Below are 11,397 nucleotides of genomic sequence, written 5' to 3'. Positions count from 1 at the left end.
GGAGGAGGGGGAAGAAGAAGAAGAAGAAGCGGAAGAAGAAGAAGAAGAAGAAGAAGAAGAAGAAGAAGGGAGGGAGATTGAGAGCACACATGTTTGCTTTACGGAGTCAGAGTTATAAGAGTTCAGAATTAAGATATGAAGCATATCTTAAGCACCAACAAAAACCTAGGTAGCATTAGGCAGAGATGTATCATAAGATCCCAATGTTTGTTTTCAGCCCAGACGGTGGGGCACAACAAAATATTCTCTACTACTTCAACCTATAATCCTATCCTATCTAATAAAGAGGGAATATGCTAATTGACCCTCACACCATCGCAAAGATGGCAGCGCCCACAGCCAATAAGGAGGGAATATGCTAGTTGACTGCCACACCCTCAAAGATGGCAGCACCCAGTCCCCTCAGCCTCACCGGGGCGCCTGCCTCTGGAGTGCCCCAGTCCCCTCAACCCCCCAGTCACCCAGGGCTGGCCCAAGGCACAGGCAAGCCTCGGATGGCGACTGCCCAGCTGCCAAGGGCCAGCCCGAGGGACAGGCAAGCCTCGGATGGTGTTTGCCCAGCCAACGCCCGAGACACAGGCAAGCCTCAGATGTTGGCTGCCCAGCCACCCTGGGCCGCCTGAGGCTCAGGTAACCAGGGCCGGCCGAGGCTTGTACTGCCGGCAGCGGCAGCAGCAGAGGTGTGATGGGGCATCACCTTACCCTGATGGATGGGTCACCTCCCACCCTGAGGGTTCCTGGACTGTGAGAGGGGGCAGGCCAAGCTGAGGCACCCACCTCCAGTGCATGAATTTTTATGGACTGGGCCTCTCGTAGTTGTATAATAGTGACTAAGAGGGAGCCAGCTCTTTGCATTAGCAATGGTGAAAATACGATATTTCATATTCACAGAGCCCAAAGCCCAATTCACAGAGGTGGGCAAAAGAAAGCAAGAGAGTCAAATTGCTGGTCTGAGGGATGAGACCACCAAGGGGATAACAAAATGTTCATCTGCATTCTAATATAATAAGAAACACCAACAAAGCAAAATCTCAAGTAACATAAGAATTAAAAAAAAAATATATATATATATATATATGTTGATATTGATTTTTAAAGAGAGAGGAAGGGAGAGGGTTAGAAAGATGAGAGAGAAACATCATATGACAGCTGCCTCCTCATGACCCCTACTGGGGATCGAGCCCATAACTTGGGAATTGAACCATGACCTCATGGTTCCTGGGTCAACACTCAACCACTAAGTCACACTGGCCGGACCAAGAATTTTATTTTAATTTGTGCACATGCACAGCACTGTCCAGTAGAAATTTCTTCAATGATAGAATGCTCTCTATCTATGCTACATGATATGGTTAAGGTAGCTGTGTGGCCACTAAGCACCTGAAACATGGCTAATGAAATACTATTTACAGGGCTATACAGGTTCAATGCAATCCCTATCCAAATCCTAATGGCATTTCTCACAGAAATAGTAAAAACAATCCTAAAATTCCAAATGATCCCAAATAGCCAAAACAATCCTGACAAAAAAGAACAGAGCTGGAGGTATTATACTTCGTAATTTCAAACTATACTAAAAGGCTACCGTAATCAAATAGCATGTACTCGCATAGAAACAGACACACAGACCAACAGAACAGAACCTAGAGGCCAGAAATAAATCCACGCATATTTAGTCAACTAATATTTGACAAAGGAGCCAAGAATATTCATTGTGGAAGGAGAGTTTCTTTAATAAAAGATGATGGGAAAATGGGATACTCAATGCAAGGAATGAATCTGGACCCCTACCTATACCACTCACAAAAATTAATTTGAAATGGATTCAAGCCTTAGGGTAAAGGCTTAGGATTGGGGCACTGGGTAAAAAAGATATGTTTCTCTCATATCAACATTTCTATCTCTTTGTCTCTCCCCCTCTCGTCTACTCTCTCTAAAAATCAATGGAAAATATCCTCAGGTGAGGATTAACAAAAAATAAACAAGTCAATAAATAGGCATAATGTTATATGTCAGTTATATTTCAATAAGCCTAGAAAAAATAAATAAGTGAAGTGAATCCATCCCCCCCCAAAAAAAACCCTACAGATTTAAATGTGTATCATCTTTGCTTTAAAACATTGCAAATAGACAACCTAAGAAAACTTGGTTGGGAGGGGCAATATTAGGCTAATAAAACTGGTGTAGTGAATTTTAATCTTACTTATTTTAAATGAATTAAAATTTAAATAGTCACATGTGGCCAGTGGCCACCATATTGGACAGAACAGATTTTTGAAAGCCCATTCTATATTCTTTACATATATTGACTCATTTAATCCTTACAACCCTATGAGGTTGATACAACTTTATTATCCACATGTATCATATTTTTAAAATTTGAGGCACAGAGTGGTCAATGAATTTGCCCAAATCACACAGCCAGTAAAGCAAGAGGCTGTTTCTTCAAGGGCTGGTTGCACAGCTCTTGCCAAGCTACACATTCTCTATAGCTCTGTGCAGTACACTTCAGGCAGACATCCAGAAATATTTCGTGTTGTTTGCGGACAGATAAAGACATGTTCTACCTGTTTTCCCTGTGTTCTTCATCCAGGTTTTGTTAGAAGACTCACTGTCGAAGCCATCAAGTTTCAGCTCCTGGTACTCCTCGCCGACACGAGCATGCTGGTCTAAAATGTCTATGGGAGACTGGTGGTGGCCCCCGCAGCTGACACTAGACGTCACCCAGTGCTCAGGCCCATAGGCACCTGTGAAAGAAAACAATTCTTCAATCCTCAGGGCTCAATGGTCAGCGAGGGAACACATAAGAAGTAGGAAGCCAAGTCCTACATCTCTCCTGGTACATTTTCCTATAGGTCCCACCCCCAAGACATCAGTGCTTTGGAAACTGGATCCAAGCCCTTTGCTCGATAGGGTAAGAAGAATTAAGAAAAGATAAGTGACTTAAGATAGCTGGGTTTGTTGCCGAAACTGGTTTGGCTTAGTGGATAGAGCGTCAGCCTGCGGACTGAAAGGTCCCAGGTTCGATTCCGGTCAAGGGCATGTACTTTGGTTGTGGGCACATCCCCAGTGGGGAGTGTGCAGGAAGCAGCTGGTCGATGTTTCTCTCTCATCGATGTTTCTAACTCTCTATCTCTCTCCTTTCCTCTCTGTAAAAACTCAATAAAATATATTTAAAAAAAAAGATAGCTGGGTTTGTGATTTGTAATCAAATATTTGCTAACTTTATTGGTCATCAGATTAAAAGAGTTGAACAGAAAGGCTGTCAGAGTTATTCACCAGAAAACACAAAACACAACTCGCAGTTTCTGGGAGTGACTGAACTGGAAAAGGAAAACATTAAAAGCGAAAGGAACACAATACTGGACAAGACGCATCACGAATAATGTAGGCAATGACAGGGTTTTCCTTGGCTAACTGAAAGATTGCCCTCTTTGGCCCGAGTTTGTACACTGGTGTATTAAGGCATGCACTCTCCTCAATCCCCCTCCATCACTGGAGATGGGGCTCTGAGGTCACTTTCAGGTTGGACTCAGCACTCGGATAAAAACTCAGAAATAAAGGAAGAGAATGCAACTGTAACGCTGGCCCTGATGGGTACCAGTGAGGAGCAGGAAAACACACTGCACACGCTTCTCTGCCCCATGAGCCAGTGAACTATTCTGGGGGTGATGTCTATTAAGTTGATTAACAGCTCTGAGATTTCTCTGTCTCCAATCTTTAACTTTCTTGGCATGACAAACCAGGAGTACCTTGTTGGAAAAAAAAATCCTTTGCTAGAAAGATCACAATAAATCTCTTTTTCGGAGTTTAATACAGAGTGAAGTCTAAACTTTACAATATTGAGAAGATCGCATTAGGCTGCCCACTCAATGAAGTGTACTGTGTGTATACACATACATGTACACACAAATGTGCTCCTGGGTTCTTTAGCCTTACATTTCTTCACATCTCAGACAGAAGAGGGTAATGGCCAAAGTGATTTTAGGAGATGAGATCAACCCACCCAACAACCCATATTTTGGAGCCTTGCTCTATACCTCGCCTTGCATGATGGACCACAAAAATACCTCCTGGTAAGTCTCTCTAGTACTAAATAGAGCCCAAACCTGTGCCCAACCCACCACCGTATACTTATTTACAATGGGTTTCCCCATCCCCTGAAGTCTGATTGAGCTCACAACTGAAATAATAATGGATCCATGTAAAGAGGGACAGACACAGAAAATCTTTCTGGTCATGCTAATGGAAGCTTCATGGCTGCAAGAACAATTGATGTAGCTCCCTAAAAATGATTCAGCGTCTTGCTATCTGGCAATTAGCTCTGGTCTCATTCTATGCCTGGGTCCTCATCCAAACAGTAAGATAAAGGACACTATCAGAGAAAAACGTGCTCAATGATTGGCAAAGCCTGAGCAACCTTGGGGCACTTTTCGAAATCATTTACACGTGCCATAACACTCTCTAGCAAAAGCTAGCTGCACCATGTAGTTACTGGAGGACTCCACGACATTTGGAATGATCAGGTCTTCTCACTCATGTCACTTAGCTTCTTGGTCCAATTCCCTGAAGACTGTGATGAGGCCTAAAGGAACAGCGCGCATTTGCCTGTGTTCAAGAAAACTTCACTTTCATGTCGAATCGGTATATTTGAAGGAAAAGGAGAGGGGAAACAGGACCTTAATGAATGGCTCCAATTATCCTGACCACTCTTTACATGCTCTTCCAGATGCCCAAAACACCACAACAAAAAAAACCCACAACACTGAAAAATGGAATAAATTGGAAAACCCATGAGAAACGATGTAAAGTTTATATATTTGGTGGCTAACCAAAATGGTGGTTAGTTACAATTGGGCCTGTATTTTCAAAATATGGAAACTAATGTTTTCATATCGTGTGTGTACGTGAGAGTGATGCCTTTTGAAACTCACCAGTACAATAAGATTAGAAGCAACGGGATTGGGGGTGGGGGGGAATGCATGGTAAAATAAATCAAAACATGTTTGACCCCAAGAAGTAAGAATGCAACCCATCACTTATTGAAACACAGACATCTGATAATTAACAAATAAAACAGAAGATCCCGTGCAACCTCTGAGAAGAACTTGCTGTCTGTATCACTTCTCCTCACCTTCTAGCGTGGGTGAAATACAACTCAGCTCTCTATAAAAATGTAATCGGGGCTCCTACCAGCGGATTCATTTATTCACTGGTAACAATCTGGAGATTTAGCCGACTACATGCTTGCTTTCACACTTCCACCCAATATACGTTCAAATGCAATTTTAATTGAAACTGATCTTCCAGTTCAGATTTTAAATTAATTCTTCTTTGCAGTGCTTCATGCTCCAGACACCCTTGCCTTGCAGAACCCCAATGTCATTAGTGGAGGAAATAGAACACCTTTTCCCAGGCTTGCGGGTATTGATTATCTACTCTCACATCGGAGCTCCCCGGCCAGTCCACACTGTATAAATCTCTTCAGTGTTAAGACACTTTACAAAGGACTGGGAAGTATGTCATTAATCATTTGCTCTTGCACAAGTCTCAGAGTATTGAATGCTTTGTTTTCCAAAACTTTGAATAAATGCTCTCAAGTTAAAAACATGACACTAAATAAAGATTGTGGTTAACTTAAACCTAGATTATCTGGGGGAGGGAAGAAAGAAGACACAAATCAGCAAGAAGCCTTCCTCTCTCAGGTAGGACTCTGCCCTTCTGCTATGAGAAGTGAAAGGCGTTCGCACTTGAGCTTCTCTCGCTGACTTGCTTGAAGGAGCAGGAAATTCACATTTTGGCAGCTGGACCATTTTGAACAGCTCGCCGACTCTTGACGTGGCAACCGAATCTACAAGGCAGGGGCGGTGAGGCCCGGATAGAAACCACAGGCAGTTTGGACTGCCAGGAGCAATTTCCCATGCTGGGACTCACGCAGGGAGCAGATCTTGATGGAGACATACTGCCAACATATCAGTACTAAGAGTCTAACAGTTTAGGTTGAGTTTCTCACTCAACTATGCTGAGAAATATTTTGTTTTTAATGAATTCAACAAATGCATCTGAAACGTCCGGATCCAGATTTGATCCCCTGCCGGGGAGGCTTCTGGGAGAAAGGTGCAGCCGCGGCGGATCCCACTGTCCTGGCAGCGAGTCCTGGTTTCCTTGGACAGCTTATTACTATGCAATTCACTGGCTATGCCTTCGTGTCTGTCTCCCCACGAGGTGGTTATTGTATGGGAACAGGTTCCTTCTCCATCTTGTTCACGTTTATTTATTCTAGTCGAGCACATGGCCTTGCATCAAGATTTTTTTTTGGCACAAATAAATGAATTGGAAGATGGAATTAAAGAATTATACAGTTCTGTCCGCTAAGGACACTATAGCATGTTCCCTGTGCATTATTTTGGCTTTCAGTCTACCTTCTGACTTCTTACTAACTCTTGTTCATTCCCTTCACCTCAAGAATCAGGATGTTAAATTCGAAATTAAATATTCCTGTCCCTACTCACTAATACATTAAATTAGTCTGAATGGTGATAAGGTAAAATAAGCTGCAAATATGCAATGTGCATGCTGGAACCAGCGTGCCACTCTAACAAGCCCACTAAGGGTGACTGTAGAGTTGAAAGGGAAGGAATGTATAGAACTTCGCTTTCAGTGCCTTTTATGAAGCCTGATTATTTTTTAAGTTCTTTTTTTTCTATGTTTTAACAGAGTTCCATAATCAAGGAAGGTCAATCAAGGAGGAAAATTAGTCTTGCTAATCAATTCATCACTGTATGCATTTAAATACTGATTCCACACTTGCTGGTTACCAGACACCTGGCTGAGAAATGGGTGCGAGGGAGTACGGTTGCCCCAGTTCCCCTGGGCAATGAACGCTGCCTGCGGCTCAGGCTTCTCATCTGCACAACAGGGAATACTAATGGTCCGCCTCAGAGGGTGGTGGGAGTGACAGGAGATCACCCACGGAAAGGACGGATAGCAGTGCCAAACAACAGAACGCTCAAGTGCTGCTGCTGCAGTGAACGCCACTGTGACTGAACAACCATGCAGTCAGCCCTGGCAAACCTGGCTACACAATGGAGGAAGCAAACGTGCAGTCCCACCTGGGGCTACGGCAGGAGGAGGCAGGCAGGTGGTGACACGCAAGGAGAGAGAGGGTCCCTCCCTGAGGACAGGACTTAGAGAGGAGGTGACACTTGAGGGCACTCGCTCCCTGGTGCTTCCCACTTGAGCAGAGGACAAGAATCAACAACACGATTGGGCCCCCTGTGAGGTGGACTTGACCCAGCATCAGCTGACTTAGTGACCAGCGTCCACAGAACAGAGCAGGAGGCAGACAGTCAGCAGCTTCCGGCGGAGGAGGCTGGTGCAGGTAACGGCACTTGGGATACGCGGATCATCGCGCACGTCCTGGTGGGAAGTGATAAGAAGACTCACGGCCTCTGTGGGATTCTGTCTACAAATCCGTAATCGTAGTCCAATCACAAGGGAACCATCAGACAAACCCCAACTGAGGAACATTCTACAAAATGCTCGGCCGACATTCCTCCAAAATGCCAAGGTCATGAAAAACAAGGAAAAACTAAAAAAAAAAAGAACTGTCCCAGACCAAAGAAGGCTAAGAGTTACAACAAAATGCAACGTGGCATTCTAGATCGGTGGAACCAAAATGGAAATTGGCGGGAAAACTCAAGAGCTCTGAATAAAGTTTGGAGTTCAGTTAATGGGAACACAACAGTGTAAGTTTCCTCACTGACCCTGGTCTATATGGTCATTTTTGGTGGTTACTTTGGCAACAAGATGAAGAAATATTTATAAAGCCATACAGAAGCCTAATACACTGTGAGTTTTGTTAAATGGGTTATATTTTAATATCCAGATTTTGCTGGACTTACTATTACACACTTGGGGGCAGATCTAAGGCCTATGGCATGAAGGACATGGAACTGATTTACAGATAACGCCGAGATGGTTGTCCTATCATCGTTGCATAAAAAGAGTTGCACAGAGCAAAGCCAAAGGAAACATGAGGCTGGCCTGGAATACACAACAAGCTTGTGGCTGACATTCCATTCGATAAGGTATATAAACACCTTATAAAGTTGGAGAAATTCACCTTTAAAAATTATACTTAAGGAACAATGCTGTTACCTTAATTTATGGCTCATTTGTCCATTAAAAGAACCCAATTCTACCTCCTTGGTGCACCATTAACAAGTCACTGTATTTTTCCCATTTTCGGATGCTCCAACGCAGTGGACCAGCAACGGGAAGACATATTTCTACAGGAGGGTGAATAAATCACACAACTGAAGATTGATTCTAACTGGCCTGTTTCGGGCGGACGTCGTTCCCCACGTGCAAATAATAGCAAATACTGTAAATCTGGGCTCGCATCTGAGACGCCACTTGATGTTCCTGCTTTTTTAAGGCAGATTTAACCCAAAGAACTTGGTTGCCAGACATACATTTTAAGCCAAACTATTTATTCTGTTCAAATAAAAATATAATAAAAATCTGAGGGAAACAGTTCATTTTGCCTACCACCTTCAGCAATATAATGTGAAAAATCCAAATATGAACAAATGTAACTGGTTAGTAAAAGACTTATCTACAATTTAACTGTCTCACTTTAATATAGTTTGCTATGAATACCTAACCTGAGAAAAAAGATAAAAGGACTGCTTTTAGAGCATATAAATTACACTTTTGTCTAAAAGCAAGGAATTTCGAATGTCGACCTATGATTTGTGTCCCAAACAATGGTTTCTTTAAACACATAAGAGGTTCTTTGTAGAAAATATGCATATACCTTGAATTTATTTTGTCATAATACATTTAAATAGTGGTTTCTATTCACTAATGAAAAGACATTAAAAATAATGAATCCTGTCTAAATCTAATTAAAAACAAAACTAATATACATGTTATGTGCTGTTTCTAGTCAAACATGCCTATTAACGCCTTCCTCAAGGAATTTATATCGAAAATGTTACCTAGATTCAGGGTTATTACTCTGCGTCTTGTTGTCTACTCTTCACCAACAGTAACAGTCCAAAAATATGTGTATTCCTTTTGTTACTTAATAGCATAATTAATGCTTGTTCTCCCAAATCAAAAACGCATCTTTAAACTATTCCATTTCTTAATTAAAAAAGCTTTATTGCATTTAGCTTAAAATTCTTTTGCATTTTCCACTACTGGTAACTTAATTAACTTTTGTGCACTAATTGTTGCATATATGAAAAGAAAAAGTGCTAAAAAGCATCCATACTCCTAATGTCTACTGTTTTCATTTTATTCCTATATAATTATGAAGTCTTTTAATGCTGTTGATAGGACTATTCAAATTTTTAAGCCAGTTAAGAAGGTAAAATTATTTTCCAAATAATAAAATAGTTTGGTAAATTTTTCATTTCTAAATTTTAGATATAAAAACTTAATTTCCCCATTTCACATAAATGGTATTACATTACCTACCCATAATACTAGAAATATATCATAGAATAACACCAGAAATGGGAACCATTTTATTCATTTTTTAAAAATACCAACTATTGTTTGTTTTATTTCCCAGGATCGCTATCTTAGGGCTGTACATTCTAATTAATTTCAGGTCAAATGTGAAACAGCACAAATCTCTAAATAGGGTTCTCAGATTCTAACCCTGATGCTGAAGATCTCTCTAAAGCAGTGGATCTCAACCTTCCTAATGCCGCGGCCCTTTAATACAGTTTCTCATGTTGTGGAGACCCCCAATTTCATTGTTACAAATTGAACATAATTAAAACATAGTGATTAATCACAAAAACAATATGTAATTATATATGTGTTTTCTGATGGTCTTAGGCGACCCCTATGAAAGGGTCGTTCGACCCCCAAAGGGGTCGCGACCAACAGGTTGAGAACCGCTGCTCTAGAGCCTAGATTACTGTGTTAAAAAATGAAAGTATTACAAAGAGTGAAGATGCCAATCGTAACTACTGAGGAGTTCAGAGCCATAGACTTTCAGACTGATTGATTAGTGATGTCTGCATAGGCGAGTGAGATGACAACAGAAAAGCAGGCACCGTGCCTATGCATGCAATTCACAGACTGGAGGATCCTAAAGATTCAACAAAGACAAAGTCCTGTGCACGTCTGGATGTATCTGGGTTTAAAAAAGTTATCTCTCCCAAGTTGAATCTACCCAGCTCCAACCATGCAATCAAAATTTCTACTACTAATTGGAAGAGTTTATTCACTCAAAATCTAACATACTATTTAAAGTTGGGCCAATTTTATTTTTGCTTCCTTGTGCATAGTTCATGGAATTGGTTACAAAAATCTTCTGAGCTGTAAACAAAAAATCACAATTCTTATTGTCCAATGCCAAACATCTTAAGTGTTTATAAAATGTCAGTAAGTTTGCTCCAGACCTCAAGTTTCCAACCTTCAAGTCAAGTTTGTCTTCAGGCAGTCAGCACTCTCCATGTGACAAAGACCTGTTCTTTCAGAATATGGACTGTCCCATGAAACCTGACATGCACTATCCCCCAGGGACTAAAAAGGTCACGTGGCACAGTAGAAAGAACCCTGGGTAACCAGACTGGCAACTTGAATTCTAGTGCAAGCATGTAAATAAACTGTAACTGACACGTTAGTGCTAAGCGACGATATGATTACTTATCCATAAAGACAAGATAATTGGCAATGTCCGTCAAGGATACCAGAGGACCACGTGGTGACAGCCATGTCACAAAAACCAAAAATCTCGTCCATTCCAGTTTCAATTCTAGAAAGTGGAGTTGAAAGAGGCAGTGTCAACTCTTACAATGATTCAAATTCCTTACACACAAATTCTAAGATTCTGTCACATCTCTAAAATTCAGAAGGGCTCTAAACTTTATGAAACACTTCTTACAACGCCTGGAAGAACCCACAAGGCACAGAAAACATTGGTTAATAGTCTAGCAAACATTCAACCCCACTGATACCTCCCTAAAAGCAACCACAGGGACAGGATGAGGAATAAGTGAATTATTACCTGCAGAGCAGGTCCAGCAGTACTTGGCACATACTAACGGTTCAATAAGTATGATTACCCACACTTTCTTCTGAGAACCACAATCAAACCCCAAGTTCTGGATGGTGGGACCCTGCTCCTGGGACCCAGAAATAGTTCCAACTTGATATTTGGCAATTAGTTTAATCCTCTCCTCCTCAACAAAGAGATTGGCTGGGGAGGGATGTTAATCCAGGACTAAGCCAATTAGGTTGGTACAAGCAAATCGAAACAGCAGACTCTAGTTCAGAGCCTGAGGGAAGACCCCGCCTTCCTCCCTGAAGGTAAAGAAAGAGGAAGAAAGCAGACTGGGGAGAAACCAAGAGGGAAGCAGCTGGAGGGCA

The 11,397-nt window shown here is 41.7% G+C and overlaps 1 protein-coding gene across 1 annotated transcript in view; it reads right to left on the bottom strand.

The window, feature by feature from the left end:
- The window catches only part of PTPRG (protein tyrosine phosphatase, receptor type G), a 531,589-nt gene that overhangs the window by 261,844 nt on the left and 258,348 nt on the right, over nucleotides 1-11,397 (bottom strand). The window contains exon 3 of the mRNA XM_015558213.1: nucleotides 2,568-2,747. Coding sequence (XP_015413699.1) covers nucleotides 2,568-2,747 — 180 coding nt within the window. The remainder of the gene's footprint in view (nucleotides 1-2,567; nucleotides 2,748-11,397) is intronic.

The sequence above is a fragment of the Myotis davidii genome, unplaced genomic scaffold, assembly GCF_000327345.1.
Source record: "Myotis davidii unplaced genomic scaffold, ASM32734v1 scaffold189, whole genome shotgun sequence".
NCBI lineage: Eukaryota > Metazoa > Chordata > Mammalia > Chiroptera > Vespertilionidae > Myotis > Myotis davidii.
This window is presented reverse-complemented; position numbering and strand designations above follow the sequence as displayed.